The sequence below is a fragment of the Psammomys obesus genome, unplaced genomic scaffold (genome assembly GCF_907164565.1).
Source record: "Psammomys obesus unplaced genomic scaffold, mPsaObe1.curated_primary_1811, whole genome shotgun sequence".
Lineage (NCBI taxonomy): Eukaryota > Metazoa > Chordata > Mammalia > Rodentia > Muridae > Psammomys > Psammomys obesus.
The window spans coordinates 8,544,824-8,566,939 of NW_026596064.1; the positions used below are offsets into that span (position 1 = coordinate 8,544,824).

At 43.2% G+C, this 22,116-nt stretch overlaps 1 protein-coding gene across 1 annotated transcript in view; it reads right to left on the bottom strand.

Annotated features, from left to right (window-relative positions):
• Positions 1-17,567: 17,567 nt before the first annotated feature.
• The window catches only part of Mb21d2 (Mab-21 domain containing 2), a 101,148-nt gene continuing 96,599 nt past the window's right edge, over positions 17,568-22,116 (bottom strand). Inside the window, exon 2 of the mRNA XM_055625192.1 lies at positions 17,568-20,385. Within this exon, the coding sequence (XP_055481167.1) occupies positions 19,121-20,385 (1,265 nt within the window). The 3' untranslated portion in view covers positions 17,568-19,120. The remainder of the gene's footprint in view (positions 20,386-22,116) is intronic.

Below are 22,116 nucleotides of genomic sequence, written 5' to 3' on the forward strand. Positions count from 1 at the left end.
CGAATGGATGAATGGATGGATGGGTGGGTGGATGAAAACATAAAAATAATAGTCATTAATACAATGTGACAAGGTTACAGAACAAGAAGAGGTCTCATTCCTCACTGGCTGAGTATAAATTGGTGCATCACCCACGATCACTGTTTGGAACTATTTACTGTGCAATGACTCACACATCCTATTTTTAGAAATACACCAAAGGGAAGCAAGTCCATACGTTCAATCAATGCGTGTACAAAATATACATAGAAGCTTTATTCTTAGCCATTAAAAAAAAAAAAACTATTGAGATAGCCTACAGCTACAAACAACCCTAATGTTCACAGATGGACCATAGTTGTCCACACTGACCAAGCTTTTAAAAAACAATAACAAAAAACAAAACTAAATAAAAACAACAACAAAAAACAAACAAACAAAAAAACAAAACAAAACATGGTACTTTTACAAATTAATGTATGTAGAAGAACAGCTTCAACCATGAGTCCAAGAACCAATTTCCAACCCAAATGAAAAGATTTTTTATATTAAAATAAAAGCAAGAATAGCTATTTGGCCAAACACATTTTGAAGAGAATTGGAAATCGAGCCGCAGAGTGGAGATCCTTGAAACAAGTGACTGAGAGACCTACTGGGCACACTCTGCTTCCAGGCCCAGGTGGTGAGTCACGTGTGCACTGTGAAACAGATGTGTTAAAGGTACTTTGCAGGGTCATACTTTGTGCTTGCTCTCTGAATGGTTCGTTTCGCAAGAACAATAGTGTGATGATTCCAGTTTAGACAACTGTAGAGAAAGTGAATTATTTTTTTTTCTTTGCTTTACATATAAAGTTGGGTAATCAGAGAAGCAAAGGAAGAGTTCCTGTGAATTTGTGGTGTATACAACAAATGGCCAGCTGTGTGGGTGACGCGTGTGTGGTTCTACCATCCATGTAATATGACGAGTGTATAGCCCATGTGTGGTGTAAGCAGGGAATCAGAGCAAGACATCTTCACACTGCCCAAATGCTACCCTGCTGTACCAGCCAGCACTAGCCGCAGTGCTGAAGCTCCAAGGGTGGACTGGGTTGGGAGGAAGACTGGAAAGAATGCCTTTTGAGAAGTTATGGTGGAGACTCAAAAGAAAGCTGATTTGTGAAAGACCTTAGACCTGGCCTATTTCACCAGTTTCATCATTATTTAGGCAAGAGGATAATATAGGTCCCTGAGAAGTTGGGATGCAAAAAACCGCCCTCCTTCCATATTAGCATTGCCTACTGTTGGCATAGAATGCTTATTAAAGACTGAAGAAAGTAAATGCTTTTGTCTCTTCAAGTCCCTAAAAATCTATTCAAAACATTCTCTAAAAATTCCAGTGTCTCCCTCCTATAGCATGGCATCCATCCTGTTGGCGCTAATGAAAATCCCTGTAAGTATTCAAGGAACAGATCATTCTTAATATTTAAACCTTTGAAAATGAATTTTTAATGGCCATCCAATTAATTTCGCAAGGCTGGACTACATTCTATTACATTTCTCTCTACAGCTGCCATAACTATCAGAAAATACATAATAGGATGAGAATGTCAGTCAAGTTTGCAGTCATAAAAATTGTGAAGAAAAGTGGAAAAATTTACTGAAATACTGACATAGTGGATAAGCATTCCATATTTCTGAAAGGGATGAAAAGGTATAAAAATATCAATTAATTCATCTGAAAAATATGAGTTAATTCATCTAAATATCTGAGGTAGCTGAGATCATGTTTAGGAAATAAAGTGATGGCCTAATAAATTTTTCATATAATATTCAAAATACAGTGACTGCTAATCCGTAAACAAGCTGAAACAATTCAGAGGGAATAGTACACTACAGTATTGATGGCTTCCTGGGAATATAATACATTCTTCAGTATTACACACCAGTGAGGTAAAGGCAGATGTAAATAGGAACTGGAAGAAAAACAGGTAATAGTAACTACAAAATCAGCAATAATCATTGAAAAGACTGGTAGCCTTCGGCAAAAGTGTCAGTGATTCAGTGGTGGTCTGAATAGACGTGGCCCACATACACTTATGTGTTTAAATGCTCAGCCCATAGAGAGTGGTACTATCAGGAGCTGTGGACTTTTTGGAGTGGGTGTGGCCTTGTTGGAGGAAGTATGTCACTGTGGGGCAGGCTTTGAGGTCTCCTATGCTCAAGCTACAGCCAGTGTGGTACACAGTCTTTTTCTTCTGCCTGTGGATCAAGACGTAGAACTCTCAGCTCCTTCTCCAGCAGCCTAATGCTGCTATGTCCCACCATGGCAATAATGGACTAAACCTCTGAAACTGTGAGCCAGCCTCAATTAAATGTTGTTCTTTATAAGAGTTACCATGGTCATGGTGTCTCTTCACAGTACTAGAAAACCTAAGAGACTTTTATAATGACAAAGGCAAACAGGACCAGATACAAAAGCTTAAATACAGCAGGTTTTTTTTTTTCTTTTCTTTTCTTTTTTTTTTTAATTTTATCCTCACACTCTACTCCCTCCAACCTCCCTTCTCCTCAGGGAAAGGAAAGCCTTCCCCACCCCCACCCCCCACACTAACCTTCCCTGGCACATCAAATCACAGCAGGACTACATACATCCTCTTCCACTGTGGCCAGACAAGGCAGGCCACCTAGGGAAAAGGGATCCAAAGGCAGGCAACAGAATCAGAGACAGGCCCTACTGCCATTGTTATGGGACCCACATGGAGACCAAGCTACACATCTGCTACATACGAGTGGGGGCCAATGTCCAACCCATTCATGCTCTTTGGTTGGTGGTTCAGTCTCTGTGAGCCACCATGGCATAGTTTTCTCTGTAGGTCTTCTTGTGGTGTTTTTTTTACTACTTCTGCTCTCTAAATCCTTAACCCCACTCTTCCACAAGACTCCTCTGGGCTCCACCTACTGTTTGGCTGTGGGTCTCTGCATCTGTTTCCATCAGCTGCTGGATGAAGCCTCTCAGAAGGCAGTTATGCTAGCCTTCTGTCTGCAAGCACTGCAGAGTATCATTAATAGTGTCAGGGATTGGCTCTCTCTCATAGGGTAGATCTCAAGTTGGATCAGTCATTGGTTGGCCTTTCCCTCAATCTCTGCTCCATCTTTATTCCTGTACATCTTGTAAGCAGGACAAATTTAGTGTTAAAGTTTTGTGGGTGGGTTGGTATCCTCCCCTCTCCACTAGAAGTCCTGTCTGACTATAGGAGGAGGCCACTTTAGGTTCCATATCCTACCCACTAGGAGTCTCAGTGAGGGTCACCCCAGTAGATTCCTGAGTCTTCCCTATCCCAGCTCATCCCAGAAATGCCCCCAACCAATTTCCTTCCTTTCTCCCAGCTCCCCATCCTGCTCTCTTCACACCTGATCCCCACTCTGTATGGCTCTGCATCCCCTTCCCCATCCAATTTCCTCCCTCCATCCACCTCCAAAGTCTACTTTATTTCCCCTTCTGAGTGAGATTCAAGCATCCTCCCTTGGGCCTTCCTTATTATTTAGTTTCTTTGGATCTGTGGACTGTAACATGGTTGTCTTGTACTTTATAGCTAATATCCACTTATAAGTGAGTACATACTATAAATGCCTTTCTGGGTCTGGGTTACCTCACTCACAATGATATTTTCTAGTTCCATCCATTTGCCTGCAAATATCATGATGTCTTTGTTTTTAATAGCTGTGTAGTATTCCATTGTGTAAATGCACCACAATTTCTGTATCCATTTTTCGGCTGAGAGACATCTAGGTTGTTTCCAGTTTCTGGCTATTAAAAATAAAGCTTCCATGGAATCTTATGAAAGAAGCTGGAAATAGTAAGATCTGGAGAGGACAGTAACTACACAAGGAGAACAGCAGAATCAGAAAATTTGAACACAGGGGTCTTTCCAGAGACTCATACTCCAACCAAGTACCATGCATGAAAATAACCTAGAACCCCTGCACAGATGTAGCCCATGGCAGTTCAGTATCCAAGTGGGTTCCATAGTAATGGGAAGAGGAACTGCCTCTGACATAAACTGATTGGACTGCTCTTTGATCACCTCCCTCTGAGGGGGGAACAGCCTTACAGGCCACAGAAGGTAACAATCCAGCCACTCCTGATGAGATCTGATAGACTAAGATCAGAAGGAAAGAGAGGGGGACCTCCCCTATCAGTGGACTTAGGGAGGGGCATGCATGAAGAATAGGGAGGGGAGGTAGAATTAGGAGGGGAGGAGGGTGGGGTTTATGGGGGATACAAAGTGAATAAAGTGAAATTAATAAAAGTTTTAAAAAATAAAGCTTCCCTGAACTCTGCCCAAAGATTGCCCATAAGTCTCAGCATCTACATTGATAGTCTGCAGGGCAGAGCTTTTCAGAGGTCCTCTGTGTCAGGCTCCTGACTTGTTCCCTCTTTTCTCCTTCTTCTGATGTCCAGCCTCTTTGCCTTTCTGGATAGGAATTGAGCATTTTAGCAAGAGTCCTCCCTCTTGATTAGTTTCTTTAGGTTTATCCTATATTATTGTCTATATGAGTGAATATATACCATATGCATCTTTCTGCTTCAGGGATAGCTCACTCAGGATGATCTTTTCCAGATCCCACCATTTACCTGCAAATTTCATAATTTCCTTGTTTTTTATTGCTGAGTAATATTCCATTCTGTAGCTATACCACAATTTGTGCATTCATTCTTCCACTGAGGGGTATCTGGGCTGTTTCCAGCTTCTGGCTATTACAAATAAGGCTGCTATAAACATGGTTGAGCAAATGTCCTTATTGTGTACTTGAGAATCTGTTGGATATATGCCTAGGAGTGGTATAGCTGGATCTTGAGGAAGTGCTATTCCTAGTTGTCTGAGAAAGAGCCAGTGAGAAACAGTAAGATATGGAGAGGACAGGAACTCCACAAGGAGAGCAACAGAATAAAAAAAATCTGAGCACAGGTGTCTTTCCTGAGACTGATCCTCCAACCAAGGACTATGCATGGAGATAACCAAAGACCCCTACACAGATGTAGCCCATGGCAGTTCAGTATCCAAGTGGGTTCCATTGTAATAGGAACAGGGACTGTCTCTGACATGAACTGATTGGCCTGCTCTTTAATTACCTCCCCCTGAGGAGGAAGCAGCATTACCAGGCCACAGAAGAAGACAATGCAGCCAGTCCTGATGAGACCTAATTGACTAGGATCAGAAGGAAGGAAAAGAAGCCCTCCCCCATCAGTGGACTTGGGGAGGGGCATGCATGCAAAGGGTGGAGGAAGGGAGGGATTGGGACGGGAAGAGGGAGAGAACCACAGGGGGGTTACAAAGTAAATAAAGTGTAATTAATAAAGAAACAAAACAAAACCAAACAAACAAACAAAATAATAAAGCTTCCATGAACATAGCTGAACAAGTGTTCATGTTTGTTGAACATTTCTTGGAGTCTATGTCCAGAGCTGGATAGCTGGGTCTTGAGGTTGAACTAGTTCCAATTTTCTGAGAAACTGATGATGGCAGTGTCTTAGTCATTCCATTCTCCTTTCTGTGGTCAGTGGCACAACAGCAACAAAGGAAGCGAGAAAACTAAAAATATTTTCTATGACACAACTAGGAAACACTATGTCCCAAAGTCAGGTATTCACAAAAGTAGCTCCTAAATCTGGCAAAAAGGAGACCTAGGAAGGTAAGCAGAAAGCATGGCCAGATAGCTCTCAAGTAAAAGCAGCTGACCACAGTGGCCTCCAAAGCATGAGGCTCACTGAGAAGGGCCAAGGCAGTTAGCACTCTTTGGAGTCAGGAGACATCCTCAGAACAGCTCAGTAAGTCTGCCCCGGCTAAATCAGTTTTCAGTGGTAATACAAGTGGTATCACTGAGTTCCAAAGCTTAGAAAGATGCTGAGTCATCATATCTTCCCTCCCTTCTGGAAAGAGCTCTTTCTAACACTCCAGGAAAATTCACCCTGCTTTAAAAAAAAAAAAGGGAAACAAAACAAGGGGTAGGGGGAGAGTACATTTTAACAGCATAAAATATAAATTACAAGACAATGATTAAAATGGGCCTTAAAATATTTTGACTGTATCTTATAGTGATACACAGAAAGATTCTATGCAGATTGCTTCTGGGGAATAAAAGACTTCAGTGAAGCACAGATTCCTGCACGCTACAATCCTGACCGATGAGGCAAAAGGTACCCACTGGTACAATAGTGGCATGGTTGATAATGGGATAACCTGCCACTTTCTGATTGTTTGCAGCCTGCTCCACAGGAGATATTTCATTCCGGGAACTTTAAATATAGTAAAGATCATGAGTAAGAAGGTTATGGGCTCTAGGGGAAGGTAATACTGTTCTGCTAAATGGCCATGTTGTCAAACTGCCTTCTAAATCTTTATTTTTAATCCCATTAATATGTGAATCTTTTACCCTTAGTTGGAGAATCTTATTTATGCACTGGATAGTGATTAATGCAGAGATTACTTTGATAATTTGATTATCAAATTAATGCAAAGATATTTTGGTTAAAGTGGCATTAATTAATATCACTTATTTGAGAATAAGTGACTCTCAGTGCTCAGCCATAGATGAATCATCTCTCTCAACCTCACTCTATCCAAGGCTTACAGAACATTGTCAAAGTCGGGGAGGAAAGAATGTGAGAGCTATAAAATTGCATGGGGTGTGTGTGTGTGTGTGTGTGTGTGTGTGTGTGTGTGTGTGTGTGTGATTCTATCTTCTAGATATGGAGTGGCCATTGGATATAAGAACTCAGAGCAGCACATGAAGAACAGGAACCCTACTAGCAGAGACTCTATTGGCAGTGAATGATTGCTGACAGAGGGAGAGTCAGTTTTCTTTGGGAGTATGACCACATGCAGGCTGTTCATGCACCAGTGGCTACTCTCGAATCCATAAGCATGTAGGCTGTACCAGAGAAGAAGAAGAAGAAGACAATGACGAATTTGCAAGGGAGATAGATATGTTTGGGAGTCTTGGGAGGAAATGGAGGAGGTAATAGGGTTTGGGTCCCTGCTGGGATTTTGTCTGGTTGAACTTGTGTACTCTGTGAGATGTAACTCATACCTGATATTGCTAAATTGGCCAAGCATATGGGGCTAGATTGATCATGAGCTCCAATGGAAGACCTACTATTATCATTCTGCAAAGAAACATAGTGATAATAGGACCCCTAATGGACCGCAATGCCCTTAAATCAGTGCATCACTCGACGCTTCTTCTTGCAATGGCAGGAATTAACAGAGATCCTCAACTGCACAGCATGAAGAGAACTCTGGGGAACTCAGCCCGGAATGGGATGTCCTTATCACCTGCCCCCTCAAGGCTCAGGGTACCAAGTGGAAGAGGAGATGGGAATACTGTAAGAGCAAAAGATGGCAGATGACTCCAAGGAAATAGCATCTTCCTCGGGCTGATCAAACAAATTTTTAAAAATATTTTACTGTTCATCAGGAGATACTTTGAGAATTACAATTAAATTGATGATGTGTTATGAGCCTGTCACATCAACAGTGAATTTCATATGTTCTTATGAACACAACTATTAACAACTTCTATTATTTTTCTAAATACTAAATATTTATATTCAATCTTTTAGTGTTATTTTTCTTTTTGCTGGACTTCGCACATGCTAGGCACTGTACTCTTTGTGTGTTGAGGTGGGTGAGTGTGTAGTATGTGTGGTGTGTGTTTGCAGAGTGTGCCATGTGTGTGTGTGTGTGTGTGTGTGTGTGTGTGTGTGTGTGTGGTGTGGTGCGTGTGTGGTATGTGTGTGTGATGTGGTTTGTGTTGTGGTGATGGTATGTGTACATGAGCTGTGTGTGTGTGTGTGTGTGTGTGTGTGTGTGTGTGTGTGTGTGTGTCTGGTGTATTCATGTGTACGTAGGGAGGTGCACTTTCCTGTACATGAACTTGTAGAGGTCACATATGTTTCTCCACTGTCCTTCACTTCGTTTTGTGGAACAGTCTCTCACTAAGCCAAGAACTCACCCTTTCAGCTATCCTGGGGGGTCTTCCTGTCTCTTGATCCCCCAACTCTAGAGTTACAGGCATGTGCTACCAGAGCTTTTGCATGGGAACTGTGGATTTGAAAGCAGGTCCCCAAACTTCCACAATCGGCACTTTATCCACTGATCCATATTTCTAGCCCATCACTGTATTGTACTGATTGCATTGCATTGCACTGTCTGTAATGTATTGCACTGATTGTATTACATTGTATTGATTGTATTGTATTGATTGTATTATATTGATTGTATGGTATTGTGTTTGACTGTATTCTTTTGAGACAGGGTCTCACTAAGTTGCTGAGGCTGGCCTTGCACTTATAATCTTACTGCTGCAGACTCTAGAGGATGTTCTCATTTTCACAACCACAAATAAGACTAATAACATAGTAACTGTAAAAATGTTTTTGTTTATGTAGTGTTTTTGGCATAGAACTTCGTCTATGAAAAATTTTTAATTACCCTCTATGACTATTATTAGACCTTGAATGGATTTAGACATTAACTTTTTCTATAGATTTGTTTTTTTTTAAACGAATCCAACCAAAAATGGTAAAGCAAAATATCACTCAGATTTGAACTGATTCAGCAGCAGCAGTCATTTCAGTGACAACATTTGAACCTTAAATCTAAAGTACAGTCAAGCTGCTTTATATAAATGTCCTATGCGTCAGAAGCCAAGACAAGTGAGACTCCATCTCCTGACATGTTTGCTGCAGCTGTGTTTATAACACGGCTGTGGTGCTGCTGCTGCAGCAGGATTCTTCAGACAGCACATCTCTGCTTCTAGCCCTCTCCGAAGTCCTTTCACACTGCAGATCTTTCCTGACCATCGTGACAATTTAGCCTCATTAGCCTCCAAAGCCCTTCCTCCACACATGAGCCCAATACTTCTAGCTAAGTTCAACTTTGAGAACTGTCACTGGCTTTTTATTTGAACTTTTTAGAATAGTCCTTTTGCTACTTAATATATTTCCAACTTTATAATTAACTCTGCCCCTTATAAACTTTACACTCTGTGAAGGAAAAGCTAAATCTTTGTATGTGTTTGTATATGTGTGTACACATAAATTATAAATACATAATTATAATTATATGAATATATTATATAATTATATATGTGTGTTTTGCACATATATGGGTATATGGGTGAGGGTGAGTGCAGACCACCATGTATATATTGAGATGAGAGGACACCTCACTTTCTACCTTGTTTTAAACAGGGTCTTTTATCCACTGTATACCCAACAGTAGGCAGCTTAAGAGCTTTTAGAGACTCCCCTGCTCCGCTTGACACAGGAGCGTAAGGATTACAGACATGAGCTACTACACCCAACATTATGCGGGGTCTGAGAAATCAAACTCAGGTCCTAATGTCTTAGCCATCAAATTTCCCGCCCCACTATCTGAAAAGCTACTTCTTGATGAGTATGGTCATAGGCCCTGCTGGTAACATTTGCACCATTTTTGGATACATATGGGGTGTGTAGATTGCTGCTGACGTGTAGTAGTGGTCCAGGCAAGAGATGCTGCAGAGAGCACAGCAAATATGCCGGGCACTCCTTCACAGTGAAGAGATGCTTGGCTCAAAACACCAGCCATAGCAAACATGACATACCGCGAGCTGGCAAGCCAGTGTCAACAGATACGTGTCATTCAAGTTATGAAATTTTCACAGGAATGCTAAGCTCTGTATCTGAGCATCTAGGACTAGCATTTGCTTCCCATTTCAGTAGACTGAAAACTCCAGTTCTCTCCTTTAAGACTCTCAGGCTTTCGAGGTACACGTGGTGGTACACGCTTTTAATCCCAGCATTGGGGAGGCAAAGGCTGGTGAATCTCTGAATTGGAGGCCAGCCTGGTCTACAGAGTGAGTTCCAGGACAGCCAGGGCTACACAGAGAAACCCTGTCTCAAAAAACCAAATCATCATCATCATCATCATCATCATCATCATCATCATCATCACCATCATCAAGATTCCCAGGCTTTTTGAACTAGGTGCTCTATGAATATCTGTCAAGTGAACAATTAAGTATTGAAGTGTTAGCACAGCCCTCATTCTCCGATATATTGGTTTGACATTTGCATTCTAGAATTCTAGGGCCCTCCTACCTTCTAGGCAAGCACTCTACCACTGAACCTTATCTTAAGCTCTGCTTTTACAAGTGACACACTAAGTAACCCAGGCTGGCCATGAACTTCTGATCCTCTTCCCTTAGTCTTCAGAGTAACATGAATACCTTTACAGATCATCTCATCGCATGCCTTTTAACGGTCAATGGAAGTAGTGTGTGTGTGTGTGTGTGTGTGTGTGTGTGTGTGTGTGTGTGTGTGTGTTTTACAAAAAAGTTTCTACGGGAAATTCTCAAATGCACAACAAATAGATGCCGCCGTGCTTCACTGAGCCAAAGGACACCAGCAGCACACTGTGGGGAACCCCATCGCCCAGGACCGGAAAGGAGCTCACTGAAATATCCATGGGCAAAACTGGACTAGAGAGCAAAGAGACAGACCGAAAGATGGCTAGACCGAAAGATGGCTGCTTTCATGTATCAAGTACTCTGAAACAAAAACACAGGGATAAGACTCTTATTTTGTTGAAATAAGCTGGTGCCACCCTATGTCTTATGTATTGTGTGTCTAGAGATGTCTGTGTGGCAATCTACTTCCCAGAGCTGATTCTCCCCCCCCCCCATATTTATGTCCCTTTCAGCAGGATAAATGCTCCACGAGGCCCCAATCCCTTCCCCGATTTGTGAGAAATTCGTTCAAAGGCTGGAACGAACTGTATGGAGGAAGAGGATACATAGTTCCTTTTAAATCATTTTTTTCTAAGGCATTCTGTTCTGGGAATCATTTAAGCCAGTGGTCCTCAACCTTCCTGATGCTGCAACCCTTTAATACAGTTCCTCCTGTTGTGGTGACCCACCTAGCCATAAAATTATTTTCATTGCTACTTCATAACTGCAATTTTGATACTGTTATAAATTATAATGTAAATATCTGATAGTCAGGATTTCTGATATGTGACCCCCGTGAAAGGGTCATTCAAGGTCTCCCCTAAAGGGTTCTGACCCGTAGGTTGAGAGCCACTGATTAAGCATAGGAAATTCAGAAATTCCCTTCACCGTGCACTTGCCCTTCCACACAGGTGACTGGTGGTGGTGGGAGAGGAGCTGCCACATCAGTGTTTGGAACTAGGAGCACGGATAGTGTGAAAACACCATCTGCACATTCATTTAAAACTCCAGCCCCTGCATTTGCTTATACAAACCTCGGAGAGCTTGCCAAGACACTTTTTGTAGGATAATGGGAATGCTTAGAAGGCAAATTTTTCTAAGAAGTCATGGGAAAATGGGGCGTTGGGAATGTGTGAAGGTATTAAGACGTTGAAATATTAAGAGTTTGAGGTTTATAAAAAGAGTACAGGTTGTTAGAGTGAGAAATAGGAAACAGGTTTTTCATATACAGACTTGAGAGGGACCTCTTAATTCATCCCATGTCTGATGTGGCTGTTACCTTAAAAAAACTATAAATATTGAGACTGGGCATAGACATTGAAGGGACTCTAGCCAGCCTGAGCATGGCAAACACAACTCTGGCTGGCCTTGACCTTCTCCCCCATTACCTCTGCCTTGCAGGAAACCATTAGATTACATTCCTAAAGCTAGTCAGCAAGATCATTTCTCTTCTTTGACCACTTCCTCCTCTGAAGGCTGACTGCCAAAGTCAGCTACCAAAGTCCTGAAGCCCAGCAATCAAAAGCTCCCTTTTCTTCACCTAATTAACAAGCCCAATTAAAATTAAACACCCCATCCCAATGTGGCATTTCCCTATTGGCCATCTGTCTCTTCTGTATCCAGAAACATTCCTTTGACCAGACCCCCAACCATAGACAAATACCCCTTTCCTGTCTTCCTTGTCTTCTTCTCCCTTGTCCCCTCTCCTATCTTTGTCTTATTCCCAGCCCTTTGTCCCTCTAGGGCAAATAAATCTTCTTTGTGGTATAAAGTTGGTCTTGGAAGTGAAGCATAGGGAAGTACCAGGCAACCAGGGCCTGAGTTCAGTATTCATCAGACTAAGACCGTGTTTGTAAAGATGAGGAACCCATCCACAGACCTGCCTGACTCTTTTTAGTTCTTCTGCTGTACTTTGCAGGTATCCTTCAAGAGACATTAGCATAGAGGAGAAGGCCAGAAGGTGAATGTGACCCAGAGGAAGGACTGTCCTGACTACAGTCACGCTGCCATCCTGCCAGAGTCACAGGGTTTTGTTGGGAGGCATTGTCCCCAAAGGTTTCCACCACAAGGTGAACACACGGGAGGTAAAAATCAAATTTAGGTAAATTATATATACAATCTAGTCACTGTCACATGATCCCAAGCGGCATCTTTATTTTTCTTCTATGATTCCCATATGAAACTGAACAAAGCTGATGTGTGAGCTAGTCAAGGTCAATGCTTTAACTAAATTTTAGGGAGCGACAAAGCCTTCAAGTTACTGGTAAAAAAAATCCTTTTGTAAGGAATAGCTTTTAAAATGACAAAAACAGCTATGCAGAAAGTATAGAGAGATATCTGTACCGGTGACATGAGCCTGACTTTGGGGGCTCTCAAAACCATATGCTGAGTCTGGAGAGATGGCTCAGCGGTTAAGAGCTCTGGCTGCTCTTCCAGAGGACCTGAGTTCAATTCCCAGCACCCAGATGACAGCTCACAACTGTCGGTAACTCCTGTTCCAGGGGATTCAACACCTTCACACAGACATACACGCAATCAAAACACCAATGTACAGAAAATAAAAATAACTCATTTTAAAAAACATGCCATCCATAAAGGCTGAAGCAATGTCTTCTCATTACTATATCTTATCTGAGAGATACCTCCTGCCTTCTCAATTCACCTGGAGCCCATGCCTGAGTCTGAAAATCCCACCCACCAGTCATACATAGGCTGTTATTGTTTAATCTTGTCCATCTTCTGTCCGGATAATTATTTTCCCTGTACACCCAACAATTATCTACAGGAGAGGGATCTTTAGAGGTCTGCAAATCTCACCATTCAATCTACAAAGAGCAGGTAAGTCTCAGAGAAGGGGAACAATTTTCTTGAAGCCATCTAGGTGACAAACGAACAATCTCTGAAGCAGGTGGTCTAACTCATCCGAACTGTAGCGTTATGGTCTATCTTCCCTGACCTCCCCAGCCACTGAAGTATTCTCTTCTTTCACCAGCTTCCCGCTCTCAGGACACTGATCTAGGAAATATAAATAAATATTCTGGAAATGTCTGCCCATCACCTACAAAGGATCTGATGTGCTCAGTTTCATTTTGCATGCCAAAATGGGAAGCTTGTTTGCATTTGGTCCCTTTAGCAAGGACATGTTTGGCTCAGATAACAGGTTTTTGCTTGAATCTTCCAGGAAGAGACTGTGTAGATAATCAAGGGGACAACAAAAGTCAAAACCAAATGTCTGTTTTTCAAGATAGCAATGGTCATCATAAGAAAGATCAGCTCCTCCAAGGACGAGGCACTTACACTGTCACTAAAACTGTATCCCACCGTCTCTAATTTGGATTCGGATTCTCATACAAATTTTAAAGTTATGAATGTAAGAATATAGATGTACACAGTGTCATGGCAAAGATTTTAGAGCAGGTAAAGTCTCTCAATATTTTTTTAATAAATGCCTGCAAATTGTTAAAATATTCTATTGTTAAGCCTTAAAATTATAAATACATAATTTTAAAATACAAAATGGTATATTCACATCTTTCATTTTTATATTAAGTTGTTGGCTGCCTCCAACTGGACCCAACTCTTAAATGTAACTAAGATCCTAAATGACACCTTTTTCTACAAAACAAACAAACAAACAAAACCCTCTCCCCTCACATCTTGAAAGGAACAATGTTTTGTTGATAGTAACTTTTTGATTTCACTTCCTGACTCTTACGTCAGGAACTAATCAGAGGGTCACTTCAACCATTCCCCTTCTGTCAACCAAAAACTTCCTGTAAGTAGTTATTTCTCTTCCTCATGGATCTTTCAATGTCAAGTTAAATTTCTCTAGAAACCCATCTGTTCTACTGATGAAAACACTGACATTTTGCCCAGGACTTGTTATCTGAATGCAGGTGTCCACAAATTACAATGCATCCTAAACAGTGAAGACTAGATTCCAACCCCAGAGGCATCAGGACACGGGAAGTTTTAAATTCCATTTTAGAAAGATTTGTTTTATTTTTAATTACGTGTGTGCGGGTGTGTGTAGAGGGGTTGCTATGTTTTCATGGGTGAAGACACCTAAGGAGGCTGGAGGCATTGGTTGCCCCCTGGAGATGGCATTACAGGTAGTCATGAACTGCCCAAAGTGGAGAATTCGGGTCCTCCGTAAGGACAGTATGCTCCTAAGAACTAAGCCATCTCCCCAGCCCTGATTCTGAAGCAGACAAACAACCTCAGGCCCCGACTCTTCTACATATTTAATTATCTGTAAGTCTGAACTAGTTACCTACTTTGGCATAACACTGAGATTTACTATGTTTGAAGTTTTGTGATGATTTGAACGTGTTCTCACATGGAAAGGATCAAACAAGAACTGTTGTCACAGGAATCCCAGAGGTGCCCACTCTGCCCACTGGACGTATTGCTGCAACTTAATGAGGTTCTTAACAATTCAGTGCTGGGGAAATGAAGACTTCAAGCTTGTAAGGGAGTGGCCTTATGGATCTAAAATTGGCATTTCTTTGGAGACTGAGGCAATTTAAGCTAGCTTCTGAAGAGCAGCAAAGAAAATAGCTCCTCAAATTCCCTATTTTACAGACATGGAAGCTAAATAAAATCTTAAGGTGTATTTCATGCTCTCACATTTAACCCCCTTTTCTTTAACTAAGTGACAGGGTTGACAGCAATGTAAACTAGATCACTGAATCCTTACAAGGCCCAAATAACAGTTTCTTGATCCTAGGCAGACAGGGGAGTGATCCAGAGTTCCCCTGTGGGTGGCCATTCCATGCTAAAGATGAATTATGATTTTAAGAGTCATGTAATAATTGGTCACTTGCTGTTACGTATTTATTTTTGCTTTGAGAAAGGGTCTCATATGGATAAGGCCGGCCTCCAATTTGCTATAAAAGGAGTGAGATCTCTTTTAATTCCCTAATAATCAGCACACAGCTGGGATGCGAGGATGCCAGCCAGCCAGACGGACATCATCCTTCTGGGTGACTGCTATTACCAGGCTGCACTACCATATTGTGTACCACGGTAGCTGTTCAGGCTGTGCCTTGCCCTAAGTGACTCCATTTTACAAGCAACGTTTGACTTTAAGTGCATACGCAGAGGCAGGATGACTCTGAACCCCGTGGATCCAGGAACACCATCCACGAGCTACAGGCTAATAAGTAATTTATTCTTAAAAGTGAGAAGGGTGCAACTATAAACTTATCACAGAAGTTACACAGTAGGAGCACATGGGCACAATAAAACCCTGTCAGGAAAACCAGGCTTCAGAACTTACTGAACAAGCCAGACCAAGGAAAGCGTTCTGATTTGCTCATCTAGACCCCAGAGGCTACTCAAAAGCATCAACATAAAGGCCCCAACTGAACTCTTGGTGTGTGCTTCATGGGACTGACAAATCTTGCTTCTGTGTCTGGCTTCAGCTCTGCTCAGTCCCCACTATTTATACTGTGAAACCCAGATCTTGAGTCCCCAAATGACCAAAAGGTTTTGAGTCAAACAACCAACATGGAGTTGTGACTAGCATCCCAAATTGTACCGGAATGTGTTAATGAAAAGTCGATCGGAGGAAATCTCCAATTGGTGACATGAAAGAATATGTGGGTGTGCACATGGTGACGTGGGAGGGTGTGGTAGGGGCTCTCACACTAGGCTCAGATGTCCGCTCCCTGGTCCTCATATTACCACCCAAGAGCAAAATTAGCTGTATGATTCCACCATTCTCTGTTAAATAATTCGCAAAGTAACTTCAGGAAGTCTTATTTTTAGAGTGCTTCAACTTGAGTGGCCCTACTAACTCTGAAAATGTCTTTTACTTGCATCTGTACATCTTCCATTTCGGAAGAGAGGGCAGAGGAAAATCTTCTGAGACAAGTGAGAGCCAGCCCCATAAAAGAGCCAAAAGCCTGTTGAGTAATAAGTTGTGAATGCCTCAAAAAAAAAAAAAAATCAGATACATGTAATTTTAACATTATGGCTCCAGCGTTAAGGCACTTTTATCTTGTATTTGAAATACAAATGCAATTTTCTGGGCTGCAGAAAGACAGACTGGTAAGAACTCAATGGATTATGTTTAAGGGAAAGGAATTAAGCTACTTTCCATGCATTTACCCTTGACCTCAGAGCGTCTTAGATGAATTTACGGCCTGGACAGGAATTCTGGGGATTAAACAATGGCTGTTAAAGTTACCGACACCCAGGTCTTTGCACATTTCCATGTGAAATTTACATACTGTGTTCTCCACTGTGGCTAGATATGGCAAAAGGGGAAAACGTCAGGGTTAATGTGCTAAAACCTTATTATATCTGCAATGCAATTTTATCTGAAAACAAAGCATTTAAAGTACAGTCAGTGGTTAATTGTACTTGAGATGTTGATTCTTGGTATGTTCTGGTAGTATAGCTGACTTAAGAGAAATAGTTTCTAGAATATATCTGCCCACATCCATGGTATACCTGTTTTAATCTATACAACAAAATAATCACAGTAGCTACATAGACTCTGAGAGGATTGAATGAAATTGGCACATATCAGCTCTAAATACAAGGCTAAAAGGCATGAATCCTTCATAGCTATCTCAGGAAGAAAAGAGACACACCAACCAAAACAGCTCAGCTTGGCATACTTGATTAAAAATTGTGATGGACTGAACCTTATTCAAAACCAGCTAAAATGCCATTGATGAGGAAGTCCAGTAAGAAAAGAGGCTTCAGGCTCTGGGTTCTGATGGCTCATGCTTTCATTTCCATCTCCTACAGTAGCATCAGGTGTCAGCCGCCATGATTCGGTGATAGCTGTCAGTACCCATATAACCCAAATGCTTACTCTCCATATCCAGGAAGGTGCCATGTGCTTCTGTCTCAGCTCTCCACAGGGTAATTCCCCAGGTGGAAGAACTGGAATTTGGCTGGCCCTCATTAGTGTCTGTGACCAAGGAGATGTGGGTTTGTATCACTCGCTTTTCCAATCAGGAGGCAGACATCTGGATCTGCGAAGCCGTTGTTTAATGAGGTCACACTTTCTCGGAAGATAAGTAAATACCAATAAGAAATCGCCAAGAAAGAACACAGGCTGTTCACTCTGTAGACTTCTAGCCTAAAGGTGGGGTCTATACTTACCAACCACTACTGCATTACTAAGAAGAAAACAATGTCAAAGCTAGGTGTGCTGATACATACATGAGATCCCAGAACTCTGAGCCCAGGCTGAAATATCTAGAGCTCCAGGCTAAAGCTAAGTGGCTACATAGTGAAAAAGGGTGGAAGGAAGCCGGAGGAGGGGGAGAGAGAGAAAGCAGCTTTGAGATTACAAAGTAGTAATGACAACGAAATTCCAAGGCCAGTATGTTTTTTTATTTTTGTGTTTGACTTGAGATTGTTGAATGATTTATAAGCATCACATTAATTCCCATGCAAAACTCCAAGACCACATATGCCTGATTCCACTTGGCCAAAACTCAACCTAAGAGTCTGGACTTTCAAACCCAAAACCAACACGTTGCTTGTCTTTTCCACTAGTGGATATCATCAGTGTCATCTAGATCAGCAGGCCCGTCCAGGACTCAAGCACCACAGTTTACCTTGAGTTCACCCCAAAACATGGGCTAACGCCCCACAGCACCTAAATCTGGGAAATAGTTTCAGTCAGAAAATAGGATTCCTTTATTCCAATACAGCCACCTAGGTATTTCCTGGTTCCTGCTCTACAGTGAAACCTGCTTTGAACAGGCATGGTATCTTCAATTTGGGGATAATTCTACCAGTCAGTTTCCCTCAAGATGTCGGGAGAAGGTAAGGAAACTTTATAAAAGGAAAGGGGAAAAGAAGACTCTCTAGAACCCCCAAGGAAATAAATACAAAGATACCCACTTTATCAAGTATTATCTCCCCTAGCTTACGACGGTCAGTGAACAGGTATAAAGCTTTCAGGACTCCCTCAGTAAGGCAGGAACCAGAACTGTCAAAGAGGGCAAAATGAGACCGACAATTAGAGGAGAACTAGACAAATGCAGACTCTATTGACTGAGAAAACTAAATGAAAAGCGATGGCATTTTCCAGAAAGGATGTTAATGTATATGGAAACACACATCGCAGCTATGACAATGGCAAAGACTTCATTAGTGCAAATAACAGTTAGAATGGTGTGCTCCTTAATAGGATTTAAATAAGGCTTCAAATAATCACAAACACTAAAACTAACATTTGGAAACCTTAATTCTGTTTGGAAAGCTATCAAACCCTCCCTCCAAGCCACCCAATGTTTGCTGATTCGAGGACAATTACATTCAATGAGGTTGCTCGGAAATAGTGTGCATCATCCTCTCTTGAAGTTTCTGTCTGGTGGAAAGGGGGAAACTTTTTCTGACTGCTGGTGCAAAGAAATAAACGCAGCCAGCTTTTACAGGGCCCCTAGGTTCTTAGGATTCTCAGCTATCTTTCTCAGTGAACACTCAGAAGAACAAGGTAAAAAAAAAAAAAAAAAAGAACGAAAGCCAAGGAGTGTATGTTCAAATATGTCAGAATGAAATGTGTTTCCCTAAACATACCAACAAATCTACATTGAGTGCGAGACAGATTCATGGGCAGTGTCATCTATGGCTCAAGTTCTCCTTAAAAATGAATACCATTGAACACACACACATACACACACACATATACAATAACTAGAAAACAAATAGCAAAGTCAGGCAGAATATGAAATAGTAATAATACTGTTTCAGAGCCTGCACCATCCTGCAGAACCAGGAAACTTAAAATGTGTTCTTACCAAATCCAATGTAAGCTGGATATGTAAAAACAGAACGACAGAATCACAAACCACGCTACACGGTACAGAAGTTTTTAGAACCGAGGGGGGTGGGGGTGGGGGAGTCAACAAAACACTCAGAAAAATTTATCGTCGATTCTGAAATGGGGCCTCGTGACGTCGTCGGGGTTAATAAAGACTGAGATGGACTTCCCTGGATTCTCAGTCACTAGCTGCTGCAGTTTTTTGGCCAGGCGGTCATCAGGCTGGTTGGGGTCCCCTCCATCGGACTGCGGGGAGGGGATGCTGGTGGTGCTGCCTCGACGCTGCAGCTTCAGCGTCAGCCGGTTGGCTGCCTTCACGTGCTCGATGGCGGTGCGCAGGTGCTCTGCCGGGTCGGAGCGAACGGAGGACAGCTTCCGGGCGTGGAGCATGACCGTCTCCTCCGACAGGTGCTCCAGCATGTTGCACTGCGGGATGAAATAATTAGGGCACATCTTGTTGACCAGACAGTGCTGCAGGTCGTCAATGAGGCCCAGCAAAAAGTGGGCCGCGTAGTCTTCTTGAGCCAAGTAGCTGGCGGGGAGCCGGTCGCAGGCCCAGAGCATCATGCTCCGCAGGTGATAGGGGCTGATGGCCTTGGGCCTCGACAGGAGTTTGATGATGATGGCTTTGCAGGCCTGGTAGGCCTGCATGAGGCTGCCCGAGATGCACTTTTTCAACTGCACCTCGCTCCTGGCAAAGGACAGTCGCCACTCATTGTCCTTCTTGCCCTTGTAGGAGCAGGCTGGCACCAAGTAAAAGCCACTGATGACCTCTTCCTCAGTGATCTTCCCATCCCAAAAGTGGTTCTCCATGAGCCAGCTCTGGGCCACGGCGGGCCAGCCTTTGAAGGACACCACGGGGACAATATCGTACAACATGCGGCTGCTCCCCACGCCCAGAATGATGGAGATGATGGTCCCGTTTTTCTCTACCTTTTCCACCTTTGGCATCCCTCTCTGGGGTTTCTTCTGGATCTCTGACAGGACGATGCTGATGGAGTCGTAGAACCAGTCCGCCACTTTGGTGGGAGAGAAGAAGTAGTTGGTGGCACCGTTGATGTGATCTGCTATCGTGCAGCAATCCTTCCACTTACTGATTGTCCCCTCATCAAAGAGCCGGAGGCTCAGCCAGGAGTGGCACAGGGCTGAGTGGCGCATATCCAATGTCACAGGCTGATTGCGGTCATGCAGCTTCAGGGCGGGCACCAGAAGAGTGAAGTCCATGTCATAGTCGGTGCCCCGGGCATAGACATTTAGCTCATCTAGGTCCAGGTCCACCACACCTTCTCGGACTCCTCCGGAGAGCAACAGATACTCGTTAGCCACCGGAAGTTTCTGATCTAGCTTTTGCACCATGCCTAGGAACAAAAAGAGGAAAACACTGTTACAGGAAGCAAGCAGCCAAAAGCAGACCTCAGGTGCTGCACAGCTAACAGCACCGTTCCCTCTTACCAGCACCAGGATCCGCCCTTTCCTGGGTGGAAGGGCTCTGATGTACCAAAAGTCTGAAACATAGTGTCCTTTTCACCATAAACTCAAGCCTCCTTTTCCCAAGTCATCCCCTTGCGCAACAGACTCTCCATGCCCGCAGTCATTCATCCGTACCTCCTAGTCTTCCTGACCTTGTCCTGCCATACCTTATCCACCTCTCTTCTGGTCCCCTCTGCACGTCTCCCTACTGCCCCTGTTCTCTGTGCTGAAGCTATGACGTGAGAGCCAGGCCTAGTGTTTTGCCAAGGCAGTCTCGCTCAGCTTCTCCTCCCGATGTGAACCAGAAGTTCTCAAGGTGACTGCAGAGCCTCTCGGAGGATGATGTGTTCCTAGCTCTAGCACATCATCTGACCTTTCTGTTTGGCACTTGCACGGAGGTGCAAAGGCCAGGGCCTGTGCAGCTCTGGGTGGATTTAGCGGGTGGTCCCTTGGACTGCTGTAAACACGAGGAGTGAAGCGCTATGCTGGGGGTCAAGAAATGAGCTGGAAACCAAGTGCGGCTGTCATCTGGGCACCACACAGTTATTGCCTCTTGGATATAAAAAAACTCAAATTTCTTTTTGCTTTTCAGCCTACGTTAGAGAAGCTGCCCCTGAGTGCACCACCTAGGCCCCATCTCATAACCAATACATTTTACATATTAACAACCTGGGGTTAATTTGTCTACAAAGTACCACTGAGCTCTGCTTTGGATTCTAACAGCTTCCTTTAGGCAGACTTGGGTGAGGAAGGAGTAGGGAAGGGAGGCATGAGGGTAGGACTGGGAGGAAAACAGGGAGGGGACTGGGATCAGGCTGTAAAGTGATTAAATAATATATATATAAAAGAAAAACAGCTAAAAACTCCCTTTTCCCTCTGCTGGCTTGAAGAAGCTGTGGCCACTTACACTTTGGTGTAATGAACATTCCTGGGGTGGTGTGTGTGTGTGGGGGGGTGAAATCTCCCTTTTGCCCTCTACTGGACTCGAACAGTGGCCACTTTTACCAACTTCACTGGAGGAAACAACCCTGTGACGCCCTCACTTCCAGCTGGCCTTCTTGAGCCTGGTGGTCTGCAGTTTTACAAAACCTTGATGACAAGCAGGAGCCTTCCCCAGCTCTATCCCCTCCCCTCCCCGACCTCCTTCTAAGCACACTTGTCCAGCCTAAGTTTAAGCCAAACCGAGCTGATATTCGCTGTCACGGCAGATGGATTGCCAAGGGCTGGGAGAGAACCCGGGGGGGGCAGGCAGTTCAGTGCTCCGGTGGCTCCGGGGTTGGTTGCAACAAGTAGGGCTCTGAACAGATTCACTTTTGCTACTAGCCACATCTGAAGGGGGAAGGGGGCAGGGCAGAGCACCAGAGGCAACAGCCTGCAGAGGTCACCAGCAGAAATAAAGGGAGGAACGGAGGGGGAAAGGCTTTACTGAGTCTGCTCTTCCCAGGGGCACTGGCTTCTATTTACTCCCAAGAAACTCTATGGCAAAGCCATCTTCCCATAATCCTCTATGCTGTGGTTCTCAACCTTCCTGATGTTGTGACCCTTTGGTACAGGTTCACATGTTGTGATACCCCAACCATAAAATTATTTTTGTTGCTACTTCGTACTGTTAGGTTACC